The following is a 19794-nucleotide window of genomic DNA, read 5'->3' as shown; positions in this document are numbered from 1 at the left end:
GGGCGCAGGAGGTGGGATTTATCAAGTCCTAAAATTCTGACACCTGGCACACATGACGTTGTCGCCTGCCACTTGTGTCCTTGTCAGTCCCTACTTTTCTCTTAGATTTTCCTGACACAGCAGCTATGTCTCTTTGCCCAGTTTTTCTTTCTTTCTTGTAGCCCTGGCTGTCCTGGAACTCACTCTGTAGACCAGGCTGGCCTCAAACTCAGAAATGCACCTGCCTCTGCCTCCCAAGTGCTGGGATTAAAGGCGTGAGTCACCATGCCTGGCTTCTGCCCAGTTTCTTGTACCAGGAATGATGCAGGTGTCCCCTGCTCCCAAGGGCTGGAGCTGGGATGAAGGGGTAAGTTTCATGGAGTAGGTCTTTGAAGAATGTGAAAGAGTCCTGTACCTAATCAAGAGGGACGGGCCATTGATGCCAAGGGAGTGACACACTGACACTGGCTGTGGCTGGGAAATCTTTGACAGAAGGATAGCAAGATACGTCAGATAAGTACAGTGACTGCACTCTGCCACCATGTGTGGGGCCTTGAGCTCCAACCCCACATCTGGAAAGTCAAAAATTCCTAAACTGGGCATGGGGCGCATGCCTGCTGACCCAGGCCTCCAGGCAGAGTCAGGAGTTCATGGTGATCCAGTTTGGGCTCTATGGACCTAACAGCCTCGTGGGGAGAGAAGTCTGCCAAACTGAAGAAGGCCTGCAGTGCACCAAGAGGCAGCCCTGGGGACAGGGGGGTGCCTGGCATCCCTGGAAAAGACCTGGGAGCCTTGGTGAGCCCCAGGCAGAGGAGGCGTCACACATGGGGCATGGCAGCAGTCGGAGGTCCACGTACCTGAATGTGTTGTCTCCTATACACGTGTGGTATCCTCACCTTACAGTGACAGCAGCTGGGACACAGGAGGAGAAGCCCACCGTGCTTGCAGCTCCAGGTGTGAGAGCTCCCCATAAAGAGGTGTTCGCACCCCACCTGGGTGGCCGCTAAGATATTTATTCATTATATGTAAGTACACTGTAGCCGTCCTTCGGAAGAGCAGTCAGGTGCTCTTACCCACTGAGCCATCTCACCAGCCCCGGCTGCTAAGATCTTAAGCAAAGTTATCTCGTGTTCCTGTGAGGCTGCTGCAGGAGCCAACCTGGGCTACAAAGATCTTCCCCCTACCCTATCTACCCCCAAAAAGAGAATTGAGAGAGCTAGAGAGTTGGTTCAGTAGGTACAAGGACTTCACCACTGTGACTCCAGTGCCACCGTCTTCAATGACCTCTTTGATCTCCAAGGGCACCAGACACATGTGGCACATACACATATCTACTTGTGTGTCTACATATGTGTGTTCAGACAAAACACTACGCACATAAACGTTGAAAACTAAAAACCGTAGCTTGAGACAGAGTCAGATGTAGCCAAGGTTGACCTTGAATTTATTCTCCCTCTGCCTCCTTCAGCTGGTACCAGGATTCACGGCCACACCCAGGTTCCAGGATCACTAATGACGCGCAGAGCTGATCACGGTGTAGGGCATCGCTAGAAAGGCATAAACGCCCTAAAGAAGGCGACCCATTGAACCTTTCACTGGTCCGTGTTGGGCTCTACTGGTGACAGGAGGAAGCCAGTAGGAGGGGCAGGGACCTGGGAACACTGCAAAACAGCGCGGAGCCACAGGGCTGACTGTTTTCCTACAAAAGAACATAAAGGACAAGAACCACATGTGGTGACCCTTGCTAGTCATCACAGCAATGTGGAGTTTGAGGCAGGAGCATTGCTGTAAGTTCAATGTCAGGTTGAGCCACATACAGAGACAGTGTCAAAAATGATGCGGACAGGAGCCGAAGCAACAACCTTTGTTCTGTAGAAAAGCCCCATCTCCCGGAATCCCAGCCTGCGCCTGCGCACTAGCAGCGGGGAAATCCCTGACTCTCAGAGGGGTTGCTGGAAGGGAGTTCCCCGCAGTTGCCAAGGATACCAGGCGGGCCTCAGAGTCACGCGCTGCGCATGTGCGGAGTACTTTGTTTCCTTCACTAGGGCTTTCCCTGTGGGGGGCGAGGGAGGGAGTGTTAACCCGCGCGCATGCGCCAGCCGCTGCGAGTCCCAGGGGACTAGGGGAATCCTCCACCGCCCCGGCGCCCACGCAGTCCGGGGTAATCGGCTCGAACAAGGGAGGAGCTCCTGGCGAGGGCGGTGAGGGAGGGCTGCTGGCGGGGTCTTCCCCAGGTTTCGTCCCTCGCGGTCGCCATGGCAACTGTGCGGGGGCTGCAGAGTGAGAGCTACAGGGAAACCGGGCAGATGTGCGCATGCGCCACCAGGGCTGGGGTTTCCCCCTTGCACGGGGGGGGGGTGGTGGTGGTGAAGAGGACAAAGGGACCCGTGCGCTGCTGTAGAGGAAGAGCCCGGTCGGCACGGTTTTCCACACCTGTTATACCAACACCTAGTGGAAGCAGGAGAATTAGGAGTTCAAGGCCAACGTGGGCTCCGTGAGCCCTTGTGAAAAAATATAAAAAATAGATCACGCGGCATAGAGCCTGCAGCCATAACTTGGCTCCCCTACTCCTCATTTCCCCCTCCCCCTGCAACTCTCCATCCTCAACCATCTCCCCAGCCTCTCCCCTTTCCCACTTCTCTTCACCAGGTCTCGAGCCTCTCCCCATCCTGGTACCATAACTCCAGCCCAGAGTGTATGGGCAAAGACGTGGCGCCCTCGCGTAGCTCTGCGCCGTTCAACCCGGTGTCTGGCCCCAGGGCTGCGCCTTTGGTGTCCTCCAGGACCCAGGACCCACCTCGTACCGTATCACTCCGTCCGTATCACTCCGAGGTGCTGGCAGTGTCCAGAGGGACAGTCTCCTGTCGTGACAGCAGCGCCACTCTCTTTAGGGTGCAGACGCCTTCCTTGCGCCTTTGTCCTTAGTACAAAGCTTTCGTCCATCCTTTTCAGAAAGAGAGTGTGACACACGAGGCTATGGGAACAATGAGCCGCAAGAAGGGTCAGGTCTCAGCGGTCACCCTGAACACACACTGTATTCGGTCCCCAGCGGCGGGCGGGGCAGCCCCACTGCGTTACTGAAGTTTCGGGGATGCCCTGCAGAAGGCATGAGGACTTCTGTGCTGGGTTCAAAGGTCCTTCTGTGGTGTCTGTGCACAGCCTCACTTCGCTGGCACCTTTATTTGAGGTGAACTCGCCCTAATTGCAGCTCCCTTCCGGCTCCCTGGGAGTTTTTAGCCTCCTCTTTCTCTTTGGCAAGGAGAATGAATATATCAGGAGTGGAAGGAGTCGGGGACCTAAAACCCGGGCGAGGTGGCCAGTAGGGAAGCCGGTCGGGGATCACCTTCAGGCTGTGAATGAAAGGTGGGAGTAGTTGGCACAGGGCAGAGCTGGTCAAAGGGTCCAGATGCTCCCGAAGCTGGCCCGGTTCCGAGGGACGCTGGGTTTGGTCAGGGGTCACCCAGGGGGTCTGGGAAAGACTATGGGGCCGGGGAAAGTCCGGTTGGTCTCCTCGCTTGCAAGGAGAGACAGGAGAGACGTGCGGGACAGGAATGTGACCTGTCACCAGGCTGTCAAGACATTTCATGTCAAGGCAGGGATTGTAGGGAGTCTAAGAATCGCGGCTCGAGGACTCCACACAGGGCGATATAAGGTTCAGGGTTCCCCACAACGATGGGAGTCCTTTGTTGTCCCTCCCTCGAGCTCTGTTCTGTAGACCCAGAAGTCCTCCTTTCTGTCTTGTTTCTCGCCGCCCGCCCGCGGCTCCGCGGTGGGAGGGGCGCTCGCAGCCCGCGCCGGTCGCCAGCGCATCCCAGCCCCGCCCGTCCGAGGAATCCCCGGCCACCGCGGGAGCGCGGCGCTGCTCACGAAGTGCTGCGGGGCTGGGGGACTGGAGGGGGAGGGTAACGGCTATTTTTAGAACATATGGAAGAAAAAAAATACAAAAACAAAAATAACAACAACGAAATATGATGGAAACTCTTAAAGGCCTCCAGACTCCCAGGAGGAAATCCCCCTGTCTCAGATCGTGGCAGAAGGTGGGTGGGTACTCAGGGGTGGGGCTAGGAGGGAAGGGCTGAGACGGGGGTGGGGGGGGTCGACACTTAGAGGACAAAGCAGGACAGAGCCAGCAGCCCACATTTCAGTTTTGGAGAGCCACCCCAGAGTGGACTGGAGAAACTGAGTCTTGGGTCTAGCCAAGATCACCAAAAGGGTCTTGGCCTCTCTCCAGCCCCAGGCTATGCTTTCCTGCTCCTTGAGCGCTCCAGACCCCAGGAGGCTCATTGTTCTGGCTGGGTATTTTGACCTTCACGGTCCCGCCACCCCTGCATCCGCCGTTAGGGGCGCAGGGGGGACTCCAGCTGCGTGAGCGACACCTTCCAGCCAGACACAGGGACAGTGAAGTTTTCTCTTCCTGGCTCTCTAGTCACCCCACCTCTCGCCCCCCAACCAGGACCTTCCAGCCTGGGCCGCGTCATCAGCTGCTGGAGTCTCCCGGCGTCTCTCCCTCTCGACCCTCCCCTACCCCAGGCTCTGCTTCTCGCTGGAGTGCATTTCCCTGTGGGAGGCGACAGCTGCTGCACCTAACTGGGTTGAAGGACAAGGATTCCTGGTCTTTGTCGCAGCCTCAGTTTCCCCGTCTGTAAGCTGCGCGCGTAAAGCCAGCGGACACCAAGGATCGCCCCAGCCCTTGGCGTGTCCTCGGTCACTGTCCTCGGCCTCGGCGTGGAGCGCGCTGGGTGCCGCCGCGGAGGGGACACCTTACCGTCCTCAGCTGGCCGCGCGGGTGGGGGTCCGCGCTGCAGCGGCGCGCGCACCTCTGTTCCCACGCCCTTGCCCGTCTGCTTGTTCACTTGGTTTTGCTCTCGGGCCGGGACGCAAGGACTCCAGCAACTGCGGCTGGAGACTACTGGTGAGTTAACAGGCAGAAGGGGGTGGCGATAAGGTGGGGGTGTCTCTTTACCGGGTTTCACTAAGTCTACCGATGTTTGGGAGACCTGCGGGAACCGCGGGATGTTCCTTCATCTTCCCCAGACAATCCGGAGCAGAGACTCTGCCCCAGAACGAACCCCGAGTCCCTGGGTGAAAGGGGTTCAGTTTCAGGTGAGGTTGGGGTCCTGGGGACTGCCAGTCACTCAGGGTGGCAGTCCACTTCCTCCTCGCAGTTCCCCATGGCGCCTTCCTTAAGGCATTGGTCCTCATGTTTGGCGGGGATTCCCTTCAGAGATGGCCGGCAGGAGCTTCGAGCTGACTTGCTAGACCCTCAGGCTTTTCCTCTGGCTTTCTCCGTCAGCCACCCCCTGCGGTGGGTAACTGGGGGGTCCAGAGAAGGCTAGTCCTCACCCAAGGTCACCCAGCAAGGCAGGGGGCAGAGTAGTCCAGAACCCAACAACCCCTGGGTGGGGTCCTGTCTGTGCTTTTGCTTCATCTCTGAACATGGGGTGTGAAGCCCCTCAATCTGGTGCCCAGAAACTAGGAGGGTGGTTAAATTAGGATCCCCAGGACTCATTTCAGGGCCATGATCTAGCTGCTGGCCCGGCCCAGTCCCAGATCCTGTGGATCACCTAGTAGGCAGGTGTCTGGAGGAGGCCAGCAGAGTGACCTTGGCAGCCCCTGCCCTCCCCAGCCACTGTCAGCTCTCCTGGGCCACCACCCCACCACTACCCGTGACCACTGCCCCTTGCCCAGGTCCTGTGAAAAGAGAAGAGTCACGTTTAAGTTCACGACAGCAAGCAAGGAAGGAAACCAGGGGGTGAAGGGAAAGGGGTGTGTGGAACAACAGCCTCAAATGATGGACTCGCAGCTGCGGGTCCCACAGTCGCCAAAGCCACTAATCTTAAAGAACCCTGAGGTCCATAGACCTTCAGCCTGGTCGGGGCACACATCCTTTAGTCCCAGCACTCACAAAACAAGACAGAGTCACGCTAGATCTCTGAGTTCAAGGCGAGCCTGGCTTACAGCAAGAGTTCTAGGACAGCCAGTGCTACACAGAGTCCCTGTCTCAGAAACCAGAAGCAAAGCAAAGCAAGAGAAGGAGCCCTGTGGGCCTGTCCGATCCGGTTCCCGTGTCTGATCCTTACAGGTGTGGAGAAGAGCCGTCCCACTTCTGAGGGCAACTTCAAGACTCGGAAGAACAGGGACCTCAGGTTGGTGGTTTCCAGAGCCCCTTGGACCCCAGGGTGAGTCACCTGCCCTGGTCCCCCTGGCTGTGGGGTAGAAGAGTTGCTGACTGCCAGGCCATGAGCTGCGGGTGGAGGGCAGCCTGGGCCTGATGCTGTGTCTCAAAAAACAGCAACAAAAAGCAAAGATAGGGCTGGTCCGTAACTCAGGTGGGAGGACTGCTGTGTACGAAAGGAGACCTAAGTGTGGATGAGTACACACCAGAAAGCAGGGTGTGGCCTGTGCCTGGAACCTTAGCACTGTACAGGGTGGAGGCAGGAGCATGGCAGGGTTGATGGCTGTCAGCCCATCTCCAAGTGAGTGAGAAACCCTGTGTCAAGGGTATAAATCCAAGAGTGATCCACAGACACCTGATACCCTCTGGCCTGCTCAGGGATAACACACACACACACACACACACACAGACAAAGAGAAAGAGGGAGAGTGACACACACAAATGTATGCACACAATGAAAGTGACAAAGAAAGACACACACACAGACACACACACAGACACAGAGGAGAAACATATGTACAGAGAAAGAGAGACAAAGATAAAGAGACACAGACACACATAGACACATACAACATAACAAATAAGTAAACAATAAATAAAGCCAGCAGCCTACGTTGGTTCTCCCTGCCTGCATGACCTCCCAGTGCTGGGAAGTTGTACACGGAAGGCTTAGCTACTGCCTTGACTCTGCAGTGAGTTCCTGTCCCTTTAAACAAAACACACACACACACACACAGACTTGAAGTCAATTAAAATTATTTTTAATTAATTTTAATTCTTTGGGGGGAGGGGGCGGTCATCGAGACAGGGTTTCTCTGTGTAGCCCAGGCTGTCATGGAACTTGCTCTGAAGACCAGGCTGGCCCCAAACTCACAAAGATCCACCTGCCTCTGCCTCCCAAGTGCTCAGATTAAAGGCGTCAACACTGCCTCGTCCTAATTTTGATTTTTTTTTTTTTTAAAGTATATGTCTGTGAAGGCCTCGCATGTGAGCGCAGGCAGAAATGTAGGAGGCAGCGGGTCTCTGATGTGGGTGCTGGGCCTGGGTCTCTGCCAGAGCAGCGGCTGCTCTTGTGAGCCATCTTGCTAGCCGTAAATTTAAAAAAAAAAAAAAAAAAAAGTAAGGATTTATCGTGTGTGTGTGTGTGTGTGTGTGTGTGTGTGTGTGTGATATGCATGTGTATCTGTGTATCAGGTGCAGTGCTGCTGACCTTGGAGTCAGGTTGTTGCAGGTTTTCCCTAAAGCTTAAGGGGAAAGGCCTGGAAAAGACACCGTAAGATCAACAGCAGTGACTGGAGACATGCCCAGCTGTGTCCTCTCGAAGAGGCTGGTGGCATGCTCAGTGTCACACAGCCTGGTTGGTGAGGTGAAAGCAGGTCCAAAAGATCCTGACCCACCACCCCTCAGTTTCCAGTCCTGAGTGATGTCTGATGTTAGCCGTGAGCTGTCCATGGGGTCAGTGTTAGTCAATCAACAAACACTGCATAACTAGCTGCTATGCAGGAGGCCTTGGGCCGGGCGCTGGGCACATGGCAGGGATTGAGACACTGTCTTAAAACAAAAGACATCTGCATAAGGTCAGACTGTACGGTTTTGGGACAAAGGGAGGTCCTGATGGTTGCAGAGATGAGTGGACTGGGTCTTCTAAAGCCTACTGAGGTGGCTGATGGAGACACCTTGTGTATTACTGGGGGACCACTTTCCCGGAGAGGACCGGGACCAGTGCTCTCCCAGTTCAAGTCTGGCTTGTGTGGGCTTCTGTTATCCCTAAGTGCAAGCTCTGTATACAGGACAGGCTCGGGGCACAATGATGGGTAAATCCAAGATCTCCGAGCCCCAGATAAGCCAAAATTAGCTCCCTAAGATGTGTGCCCCCACTTCTCCTGTGACTTCCTTCTCTGCTCCTGCCTCAGGGCCTCTGCACACTCACCTATGACAAGCTCTTTCCCAATTTTCTGTTCATTTTGCAACAGGGCTGTAGCCCAAGTTGGCTTCCTATCTGGGTAGGGAATGCTGGCCTTTATCTTATGATCTTCAGGGCTCCACCTCCCAAGTGCTGGGATGGCTGGCACGCGCTGCATGGGCCTGGCTGATTTCAGAGCTTGGTGGGTGTGGTGGAAGTAAGAGAGTGTGTATGGCATGGCCGCCTCTGCTTCAGCCCCCATCTCTACAGGACTGAAAGGGTTCCCTGGTGTCCTTTACCCACTGCCCAGAGCTGGTGGCTCAGCCCTCAGGCCCTAAGGAAGGGCCTCATGTTCAGCAGTCTCCAAAGGACAGTTTTTGCAAAGCTGTTTCCTGTCACAGGAGTGTTAACAGTGTCCCAAGTATATCTGTGGCTCCTCTGCCCCCTCCCGCCCACATGGCCCCTGGAGCCCATGCCTAGGGTGAAGGTGTGGCCAGTTTGCACTCAACCCCAGAACCACCCTGCCCATTACCACCACCAGCCTCATCTGTCTGCAGGGCTGAGGTGCCCAGAGGCCTCCAGGCCATCCCAACTGGTTGCTAGGATACCTCCTCCTCCAGGGGCTCCTAAAGGCAAGGTGGGCCCCAAGAGGGAAAGAGTGAGTCTTAGAGGCAGTGGTTGCTGAGCCTGTGAACTCCTTGATTGTGTTCAACACAGGCACCATGGGGGTGTGTGTTGAGACGGGGGCCGGGAGGAGAGCTAGATGGGCAGTGAGCACCCCAATTTTCATGACAAACAGGGGCATGCCCCCAATCCCTGTGAGAGACTGAGGTGTGTCTCAGGGGATTGATTGCTTTGCCAGTGTTTATGACGCCCTGGCTTCTGTTGTCAGCACAAGCAAATGGGGTTTGGTATCCCAGGCCTGTCCTGTCAGGCAGGACCCGGGAGGTAGAGGCAGGAGGGTCAGTTCCAGGCCATCCTCAGCTCTATAATAAATCTGAGCCTCACAGACCTGAAACCCTTTCTAAAACAAAAAGCAAAGCAATTCCTGGGTGGTCTAAGAAGGGGGCAGGCAGGGAAGGCCCAGGGCCACAGGCTGAGGTGGCCGCATGCAGAAGGTTTAGGGACTTCTGGTGCTCTTGGCTTGTCCCTCTGTGGTGTCTCTTGTAACCTGAGTGCGTCTGTCACCCCAGGCTGGTTCCATCTGGCTCCACCGATGTGGATAGTGCAGATGTGGTCCCCAACACCTGGACTGCCACTCTGTTGGTGACTCTGCTGGGGCTCAGTGCTGTCACTGCTCCTGGGCCACTTGCTGGCCACACGCCTGCCCCTCAGTCCTTCCTGAGGCTCTCTGAACTGCAAAGACATTGGGCCAGGAAGAAGCAGAAGGAGCTGGGAGTTGGGGAGGGGACTCCATGCGCAGCACCCAAGGATGCAGGCAAACCTCAGCTCCACAGCTTGTCAGTAATCACGTGACTGAAGAGGCAGAGAATAGGGCTACCCCTTGGCCTCTGGGATGTCTTAGGAGACACCTGAAACTCCAGCACCTTAGGAAGAAGGTTGAGGCAGGAGGATTTCAGTGAGTAAAGTTCAAGATCAGCTTTGGCTACAGAGCTATCAAAACAAACAAACAAACAAACAAAACCCAAGACCACAAAAAAAATGTTGCATGAGCTGGGAAGGGTTGCCCAAAACTGTCCCAGCGCTCAGGAGGTGAACGGAGAAGGAACAGAAGAACTTCAAGGCCACTCAAGGCTAACCCTGACTCCACCATAAGTTCTCGCTCAGCCTGTACTGCACAGGGAGTTTCACGCCAGCCTAGGTTATGTGAGAGCTTGATTCAAAACAAAAACTTTCATGAGTGAGCTCTGCAAGTTTGGCTTGAGTGATGGGGGCAGAGCAGGTTGGGGGGGGTCTCCCCAGCCCTGATGATTGCAGCTCCCTGGAGCTCTTTCTGCCCGCAAGGCTAATAGGGTTCAGGATCGGGGTCCCTGAGGTGAGCGGGCTTGTCTGTCCCCAGAGATAAGGTCCAGGTGTGCAGGATCCCCTGCAATAGCCGGCTGCCCGTGCACAGATGCGCATCACCGGGGTTCCTATTCTTGCCGAGTGCCCAGGAGGGAGCTTTAAGCATGGGCGGGGCCTGCGGGGTCATGGGGGTGGGGCCTGGTGCACTCAGCCAATCCAAGGCGCCGCTCATCCGGGGCGGCGCTGCTCCCCCTCCCTGGCCGGTCTCGGCGGGGACGCGCTGGCACGCGGGTCCAGGTCCCCGCTGTCGCCCGCAGGTATTGGCGAGAGGAAGCGGGAGGTTGGGGTTGGGGGTGGGACAGTAATAGCGAGTCCCTGGGCTATGCGGCTAGGGACGACTCTGGGGATGGTGTTGCCACGCGGTCAGGGTCAGGGACACAGAAGAGCGGGTGCGCGTGTCCCCCGGTGAGGGAAGATTGCGAGTGGGAGACGCTAAGTTCACGAAGTCCGTGCACAAGGGTGGATGTGATACAGCCGGTGACATGAGCACGCGCTCTCCGGCCACCCTGAACTGAGGTCAGGGTGCTCAGTGACAGCACCTGGGCTGCCAGCTGGCCTTGTAAGCTCCCTGGTAGCCGGTGTGCAAAGGGCAAGCAGAGCCGGTCACCCTGAGGAGTCAGTGAGCCTGGTGAGAAGAGCTCTGGCACCCTTCCTCCTCTCCATCTCCTACCCCCAGCTGCTGGGGAGGCCACCTGACACAGGTCTAGTGTCCTGGGAGTTTCTGTCATGAGCCATTCTCACTGTGGTTCCTACAAGGGGTGTGGGAGGTGGTGCCTCCTTGAGACTCACAGCAAGGGACACCTACTGATCTCTTTTTATTTTATTTTATTTTATTTTATTTTATTTTATTTTATTTTATTTTGAGACAGGTTCTCAGGTAGCCCAAGTTGGCCTCAAACGTACATAGAACAGCCTTGCTGTTCAGCGCCTCTTGCCTCAGCTTCCCCAGTTGCTTACGGGATAGGTATGTATCACCAGTCCTAGCATGGCGACTCACACCTGCCACCCCAGCACCTGGGGTTTGTCACAGGCCAACCTGCACTGATTGAGAGCCTGTCTTAAAGTAAATAAATAAAATCACAGGAGACAAGAAAAGATGGACTGAGCTGGTGTCCCAGGCCCCATGACAGAAAGCAGCTCTGTCCCCAGCTCACAGCCCCTTGGGCAGAGCCAGCCTGGTTCCCTGTCACCTGCCCTCAGTCCCTTAGTCTGTGTCTGACTTGGTGCTGGCGGAGGATCCAGGGGCTGCCCAACCTCCCTCAGCTTTGCTCTTTATAAAACCAGAAGAGGTGTTCCCCTTGCGCCTGGGGCAACAGACAGTCCTTTTAACTGGAGGCTCAAAATGCAGCCAGCCCAGGACCAGGTCACTGAGGTAGATTCCCCTGCTTGCTCTGCATCCATCCTCCTGTGCCAGCCAGCCTGCCCAAGAAGAGGCTGTCTCAGGGGAACAACACGGCAGTGCCTAGGCTGTGCTTGGCACATGTGTCAGACAGCTGAGTCACAGCCCCTTACTGCCTCTTCACCCGTGTGCCTTGCAGGCACCCAGGCCACCTTGTCACCTGCTGTCAGTAGCTTGAGGGGCAGGGGGTACTCATGGGTGAGGGTGACTACAGGGCATGCTGGTGTCTGGGAGGTTAGGCACAACGCTGGGGAGCTGAAGCCAGCTTTGAGCCGGTGTTGGTAGACACTGACTTTCCAGATGATCAGGGCATCCTGGACTCTCCTGAGCCTTGGAATGTTCTGTAATGGCCGAGGTGATGTTCACTCTTTGCTGTCTCCACAGGTCCGTTCAGAAGCACTGCTGCTGAACCATGCTGGGTCCCAAAGGGCCTGCTGCACGCCCAGCCCACGGAGGCAGGTGGCCATGAGTAGCCGCAGCCACAATGGCAGCGTGGGGCAGCCTCTGGGCAGCAGGCCTGGATTCCTGGGCTGGGAGCCTGTGGACCCTGAGGCAGGCCACCCCCTGCAGCCCACCCAGGGCCCAGGCCTGCAGATGGTGGCCAAGGGTCAGCCTGCCAGGCTGTCACCCGGTGGCTGCAGGGGCCACCCCCAGGAGCAAGAGGAGGAAGAGGAAGAGGAGGAAGAGGAGGAGGACAAGACAGGCTCAGGGAAACCCCCAACGGTCAGCCACCGCCTGGGACACCGCAGGGCCCTCTTTGAAAAGCGTAAACGGCTCAGTGACTATGCGCTCATCTTTGGCATGTTTGGGATTGTCGTCATGGTGACAGAAACAGAGCTGTCCTGGGGTGTATACACCAAGGTAGGCATCTGCTCAGCCTGGGGGTGGCACCTCAGTTGGGGCCCCATGAGCCAGGGTGAGGGACGCAGGAGAGGGCATGCGGATGGATGCTGCAGGAGTCACCAGGATTCGTGAGCTGGGGGACACTGAGATGTTTCTGGGAGCCAGAGGAGCTGAGACTTGGAGTCGGGGAAGGCACAGGGACAGATCCCATCTGGGTGGCCATTGTCCTGGGCATCAATGCCAGGAGCCCTCAGCGTCCCCTCCCTCTCTCTGCGCAGGAGTCACTGTGCTCGTTTGCTCTGAAATGCCTCATCAGCCTGTCCACTATCATCTTGCTTGGCCTTGTCATCCTGTACCACGCCCGAGAGATCCAGGTTGGTACTTACTGCGTTGGAGGCATGACCCAACGCTAGGCCAGGGCCTCTGGGGTAATAATGTCCCACTCTTAGCCCTCCCAATGTCCCCTTTGTCTGTTTTCCAGGGGCTGTTTTCTGTTTTTGAGACAGGGTCTCAAATAGCCCAGGCTAGAAACTACTGATCCTCTTGTCACCATCTCCCAGTGCTGGGGTGACAGCGTGGGTCCCGTGGGCCCAGCTAAGAACAGTTTTTCCTTCTAGCCACCCCTTTGATGCTGGGGAGGCAGGGACCCTTTGATTTCCACCCACAGCATTCTGACCCAAGACGACGGAGGCTGAGGGAGGCCACAAAGCCACAGGTGTAGCTCTGCATTGCTGAGAAAGTTCCAGAATGGGGAAGTTGCTAAGATGAACAGATTCTGGGCCACGGGGCTGAGGGAGTCCGACTGAGAGCTGGCAGTGACAAGGTCACTGTGTGGCACTTGGGCCACGGAGGAGGTATCACCTGCAGTGTGTGGCAGGTCCCCTCCTGATGGCACGGAGGTTGCTGAGGCTGGTCATCACCACCACATCCCAAGACAGTTTCAGACTGTATGTCTCCAGCAGGGCTAGGTGGACATTAAACTAAAGGATTTCTCAGCAGTTTGGGTGATCAGACCCAGGGCAGTGAGGCAGGCACTTTCCCAAGAGTCCAGCCCAGCACCTCCTTTGTGTGTGTGTGTGTGTGTGTGTGTGTGTGTGTGTGTGTGCATGAGTGGAGGTCATTTCTCTGGGATCCGGGACTTGAACTGAGGTCCTCGGGCTTGCTGGCGAAGAGAGCACCTTTGCTTGGCTTTGAGTTTTAGCTGCAGCTGAAAAAGCAAGGGTCCTACATGGCACATACCCTATCATTCTAGTACTTTGGAGGCTGAGGCAGGAGGATTCCTGATAGTTTAATGCCAATCTGAGCTTTATAATAAGAGCCTGTCTCAAAAAGACAAAACTAAAAACAACAAAACAAAACCAGCCAAATGGGGTGTTTTACACCTGTCATCAAATGCATTAAGACAAATCTGTCAGACAGATGCATAAGAATCAGGACTTCAGGGTCATTCTTGATTATCTAGAAGTTCAGGGCCAGTCTGGGCTAAATGAGACTTTCTCTCAAAAGTACACAAGCAAAAGTAATCTTTGTCTAAACTCCTGAGCTGGNGGGGGGGGGGGGGGGGNGCNGNGGCCCATGCCGGCTTTCCCACCGAGAGGTAGCCCCATCCTCAGGGACCCACTCCGTCACCTCCTTCCTGCAGCTGTTCTTGGTGGACAATGGTGCCGATGACTGGCGTATCGCCATGACGTGGGAGCGCGTGTCCCTGATCTCGCTGGAGTTGGTTGTGTGTGCCATCCACCCGGTGCCCGGCCACTATCGCTTCACGTGGACAGCCCGGCTGGCTTTCTCTCTCGTGCCGTCGGCAGCCGAGGCCGATCTGGATGTGTTGCTGTCCATCCCCATGTTCCTGCGTCTCTACCTGCTGGCTCGGGTCATGCTCCTGCACAGCCGCATCTTCACCGATGCATCCAGTCGCAGCATCGGGGCCCTTAACCGTGTCACCTTCAACACGCGCTTCGTCACCAAGACGCTCATGACCATCTGTCCCGGCACTGTGTTGTTGGTCTTCAGTGTCTCCTCCTGGATCGTTGCTGCTTGGACAGTGCGCGTGTGTGAGAGGTGACCAATTGGGGACTGCCCCGTCCTGTTCTTGAACCCAAACCCCAGGTCCTCAGCTCAGTCCCTTCACCTCTAGACAGTCCTCCTGTCTTCTTCCGACCCTGCATGAGCCTGCACAGGGGACCTCAGTATCTCTAGCTGGGGACTGTGTCCGTCCCTGCCTGTGTCCTCAGCCTCCACTGTCCCCGGGGAGACCCATGGCTCAGTCCCTGACCTCCAGGCATCCCATGCTGGCCTCTGACTTCAGCCCAGCAGAAGGGGCCACAGGCTCAGAGCTGCCCCATCCCCGTCCCTCCACTGATACCCCCGCTTTCTTATTTCTGGGGAGCTGGGGTAGAACTCGGGACTCAGAGCCACCAGGTCCAGCTGAAGTTTAATGTTAACGTTCCCCCCCTGTCTCTGGCCTTCCGGAACCTAGGGGGAACACGTGAGTCCTACGGTCATCTGAGCTGCCTCCAACCTCCACCCCCGCCCCTGCGCCCCTCCCATGACTCAACCACCCAGCTACCCCTGTGGTGCCACCAGTCGAGAATTTAAGATCAGCTGTGAGGGAGGGGAGCTGGCAGCCAGGGTGGGCCTGACTGGCGGGAAAGGACCACCCAGAGTCCAGGGTCCTTGTCAGCTCTGGAGACCACAAGTCTCAGCTCACCCACAGGCCTAGCTGGGAGACCCAGGACTCCCCACTTCTGTCCTTCTAGGGTTCAGGCTGGCTCTCAGGGATCTGGTGTGCCCACAGTTCCTGTAGCCCCACCCTACGGATATGATCGGGAACCTTAGGACCCTCCCTGCACCCCTGCTCTGAGCTGGGGAGCACGCAGCCTGTCTTACTACCAGGCTCGCTGTTTGCCGTCTTGCCTTGCCCCCCATAGCCCTGTCCCCACCCACACGTCCCCATCCCTGCACCTGGGTCACCCTGTAGCTGCAGCCTGGCATGGGACTACGCCTGTCATCTCAGCACTAGAGAGACGGAGCCAGGAGGTTATCCTCAAGTACATAGTAAGCTTGAGGCCAGCATGGGCTACATGATGTCCAGTCTCAAAAAACAAAAAAGCAACAACACTATCGCAGTACCATGGCTGGCAAGCTGGGCAAGCTCCCTGCCTCCCATCCCCCCAAGCCTGAGCGGCCCCTGCCTCTGTCAGGTGCTTGGTTTCCACAGCCCTAGTAGGTGAGGTCTCAGGCTGTCTTTCCTGCAGAGGCCCCAATCCAGCTGTGCCATCCAGTGTCCGCTTCTTTCCACACCCGAGGCCTCAGGCTGGGGACAGCATGTGCCTCTGTACCCTGTCTCCCACCCTCCTCAGTACCCTTCCCCTCCTTACACTACAGCCACCTCTGGCCTTCTGTCTCTCCCAGTCCTCTTCCCTCAGGCCTCACGGGCTGTGCTGAGGGAAGTTCTTCCTAGTGTCTACCCTACATGCTCGTCTTCCATGTGGTGTGCCTTGGTCACGCCGTGGGGGTTAGGGAGGGCAGACATGGTGGGTTGCGGCATGGGTGTCAAGGAAGGGAGAGGCTGGAAGGACCATGGGGGGAGGAGGAGGGCATGGGATCCCCATCCCAACCTTACTCAGCCCCAGCTCCAGTCCCTGAGCAACCAGGGAAACTCCCCAGAGCCCTGTCCCCATCCCTAGGAATGTGATGAATGAAGATTGTGAGGACGGCATGGAATGATGAGCCTTGTCTGCCCCCCCCCAACACCAGGTACCATGATAAGCAGGAAGTGACCAGCAACTTCCTGGGAGCCATGTGGCTCATCTCCATCACCTTCTTGTCCATCGGCTATGGAGACATGGTGCCGCATACCTACTGTGGGAAGGGTGTGTGTCTGCTCACTGGCATCATGGTGAGTGTAGAGCCCCTGTCTTGCACCCCAAGTCTGGCTCAAGTGTTGGGAGGGTTTGTCTAGGGAATTCTGGGGATACCACAGCTGTGCCTAGAGGTTTCAGTTGACCCCATATCTGATTTCAGGGAGCCCAAGTGGCTCATCAACACCTCTAACGTTTGTCTGTAGTGACTCTAGAAGCCAGGAAGAAGGGTCCTCGGCTCTCGTCTTGGTGGGTGTGGTCCACGTGGGACATCAGATTCCTTTCCTCCTGATTTAAGCAACAGTTTCCTTGTCTTTGTTTGAGACCGGTTGTCTCACTATGTAGCCCTGACTGCCCTCGAAATCATAGAGATCTGCATGCCTCAGCCTCCTGAGTGCTGGGATTAAAGGCAAGCACCAACACCAGCACAGGCTAGGCAGCGGCAGCGGCAGCACAGGCTAGTAAGCAGTTTATACCATTCTTGCTGAGGCACAATATTCTTGCAAAAACAGGATCATCATGGTAGCATATGCCTGTCATTCCAACATTTGGGAAGCTGAGGCAGGTGGATGGCCACTTCCAGGCCAGTTTGGACTACCGTAAGAGATGCTGTCTCAAAACAAAATTAAACTAAAAGTAAGACGAGTTCTCAGGCGCACAAACCTTAGCTGGCTCTTGGCAGGCCCAGCTCATGTGACCCTGTCTCCCTAAAAGGCTTCATGAATTCTTGGCTAATTCACCCGGCCCTGTTCCACCCGAGAAAGGAGGAAGACCAAGGATGGGCCCACTCTCCCAGAGCACAGAGCTGAAACCATCCGGTCCAGAGTGGCCTGGAAGGAATACAAAACTATGTTCCCTAACGGGCCACATCCCTTCCAGAAAGTCCTGTGGTTAACCATAGTCCCTTAATGGACATAGCTTTAAAAGTATGACTCCTTTCAGAAAATTCTAACCAGCTGCTGGAGCCACACCCTCACTAGGGGTTTCTAGGTAGGGCTCTACCCCTGAGCCCAGCCCTGCCCTGAGGGAGTCTAGACAGGAGCTCCACCCCTAATCCACACTGTCCTTCACTGGGGATTCTAGACAGGGGCTCCACCCCTGAGCCATGGTCCCCAGCCACTAATTTTTGGACAGTCTTACTATGACCCTGTCAGTCCTGAAACTCCTGGACTCTGAGGCTCCACCTGCCTCTGCCTCCCGAGCAGCTGGGACATCAGTGCTCCCTCTGCCCTATCTCCTGCCATCAGTCACACTTTCAGATTCCTCATTTCCAGCACCCGTCATTTTCCCTTGAATCTGAGGTTTTGTAGCCTGGCCTCTTGGGAAGCAGACATGGGTGACTCTTTTGTGTCACAACTGTTTGCTCTTTTGGGCTTTTTGGTATGGGTCTTAATCCCTGTTCTTGTCCTGACTCTGTAGTATTCCCTCCAGAACTTTCTGACAAGTTGCTTTGACCTCCTCAGTGTGGCTTTTCCCAAAAAGAGGCTTCTGGGTCCTCAAAGACCTCAGTCCCAGCCAGGGTTGGGACTGGTTCACCCTGGCGGTCTCTGCACTCTGTGGTTGCTATGCCTGGCCTCAGCTCCTGCCTCCGTGGCCTGATGGCACCTCGTGGGTATTGGATGCTCCCTGTCTCACTATGGCAGAGTACCCTAGCCCTTGCCTGTGTAACTTCTCTTGTCCCCCTCCTACTGTCACAGAGGGGCCAGGACACTGGGAGGGCTTCCTGGGGGAGGGCAGGGCTGGCGTTGGGATTCTGATATGCCCTCCCGCCACACACAGGGAGCAGGCTGCACTGCACTCGTGGTGGCCGTCGTGGCCCGGAAGTTGGAGCTCACCAAGGCCGAAAAACACGTGCACAACTTCATGATGGACACCCAGCTCACCAAGCGGGTGAGGGGCCTGCAGGCCACGCCTGTCTCTGTGGGTCGCCAGCCACCGTCGCTGTTCCAAAGTGCTATCAGGCTCAGCCCAGCACACAAAGAAGACAAGGCCATACTGCACTCCCAGCTCTGGATCAAGAGGGCACGCCCCAGACTCATCAGCGTTGGCACATGGCCCTTTCTTTGCTTCAGTTGCATAAAATGAGGGGCTGGAACCCAGTCAGCAGTGTTTGCCTAAAGTGCAGGGTCTGGATTCCCTCCCTCGCAGGACCACACCAACCAGGCATGGTGGTGTGTGTGTGCCTGTCATCCCAACACTCAAGCCAGAGGCAGGCGAACAAAGCCAGCCTCAGCTACATAGTGAGATTGAAGCTAGCCTGGGCTACACAAGACTGTGTAAGACAGTGGCTCTCAATCTTCCTAATGCTACAACCCTTTTTTTGATCCTCAGGTCAAAAATGCCGCTGCAAACGTTCTCAGGGAGACATGGCTCATCTACAAACACACCAGGCTAGTGAAGAAGCCAGATCAAGGCCGGGTTCGGAAACACCAGCGTAAGTTCCTTCAGGCCATCCATCAGTAAGTCCGGCTGCTTTGCAGCGCCTTTATCTGCTCACCTGGCTCCCAGGGAGCCACACACAGCTTTGCCCTAGTGCTGACCTCAGGGAATGTTCAAGAATGTTCGAAAGATTCCAGAAGAGGAAAGTGGGAGGTTAGGGGACTGAAGAGTAGGTCCTAGTGTGAGTCACCTGTGTGTGGGACATGGTGGTCAGGTGCAGCCCCGCCCCTCCGTCGCCCCGCCCCTCTGTCACTCCTCCCTTCCAGCACTCTTTCCTGTATCCTCCAGCAGTTATTGAGGTCAAACAAGTTCGGATTAGGGCCTAGGGGGAGACAGGCATGGACAGGAATCCCAGAGGCAGCCATACCAAGGACGGTGTGAAACCCAGGCTGATGTAGGGAGTTGGGGGGGACCATCACAACAAAGGGTTGCTGAGGAGAACCCTGACAATGGAACTAGTGTTTGAGCGCCTAGGAAGCCAAAGAAATAAAACCAAAAAGGGACGGTCCTGGGAAAAATACAAGAGACACACGTGATTTGGGGGGTTTGAATCTTCCCAGCAGCGGTGGTGGTCCTTGACGGGCAGCCCCTCGGTCCGCGGTGGTGGTCCTTGGTGGTGGTCCTTGGCGGGCGGAGGCTGCGCCCCTCGGTCCTCTTGAGCTTCTGTTGCTGGATGTGTTGAGTGTCTGTCTGCCCCTGCCCCCTCCTTCCTTCCTTCCTTCTTTCTTTCTTTCTTTCTTTCTTTCTTTCTTTCTTTCTTTCTTTCTTTCTTTCCTTTTCTTCTTTCTTTCTTTCTTTCTTTCTTTCCTTCTTTCTTTCTTTCTTTCTTTCTTTCTTTCTTTCTTTCTTTCTTTCTTTCTTTCTTTCTTTCTTTCTTTCTTTCTTTCTTGTTTTGCCTGTGACACTGTGACTCTCCAAGGGTGCCAGGGTCAGAACTCTGGGCCTTAGGAGGCTGTCCACACCCCTGGGGAGGCAAATGCAGGATGTGGCATAGAGAGGGTGGAACCCACCTTTGGCAGCCCCTTCTCCAGGGGTCAAGGGCACACCACACCTGATCAGCAGCTGTGGGTTCATATCCTGTCTGTGCTGATCCCTGATCCTGCCTGTGCTGATCCCTGATCCTGCCTGTGCTGATCCCTGATCCTGCCTGTGCTGATCCCTGATCCTG

General features: G+C 56.0%; 1 protein-coding gene across 9 annotated transcripts in view; it reads left to right on the top strand.

Annotated features, from left to right (window-relative positions):
* The first annotated feature begins 2092 nt into the window (after positions 1-2092).
* Kcnn1 (potassium calcium-activated channel subfamily N member 1) overlaps positions 2093-19794 on the top strand; it is a 20683-nt gene continuing 2981 nt past the window's right edge. For 2 of the 9 annotated variants that reach the window (XM_021218851.2, XM_021218852.1), the window contains exons 1-7: positions 10258-10339; positions 11866-12342; positions 12603-12698; positions 13967-14385; positions 16084-16225; positions 17967-18077; positions 18519-18646. In XM_021218851.2, coding sequence (XP_021074510.1) covers positions 11947-12342; positions 12603-12698; positions 13967-14385; positions 16084-16225; positions 17967-18077; positions 18519-18646 — 1292 coding nt within the window. In that variant the 5' untranslated portion in view covers positions 10258-10339; positions 11866-11946. Of the gene's footprint in view, positions 2181-3941; positions 4017-4272; positions 4892-6061; positions 6159-10257; positions 10340-10947; positions 11047-11865; positions 12343-12602; positions 12699-13966; positions 14386-16083; positions 16226-17966; positions 18078-18518; positions 18647-19794 lie in introns of those variants that run through there. The other 7 variants (XM_029532030.1, XM_029532031.1, XM_029532029.1 and 4 more) reach the window with 7 other exon arrangements.

This window comes from Mus pahari, chromosome 19, assembly GCF_900095145.1.
Source record: "Mus pahari chromosome 19, PAHARI_EIJ_v1.1, whole genome shotgun sequence".
NCBI classification, from domain to species: Eukaryota; Metazoa; Chordata; class Mammalia; order Rodentia; family Muridae; genus Mus; species Mus pahari.
Note: the sequence above shows the minus strand (reverse complement) of the source record. Positions and strands in the feature narration are given on the sequence as shown.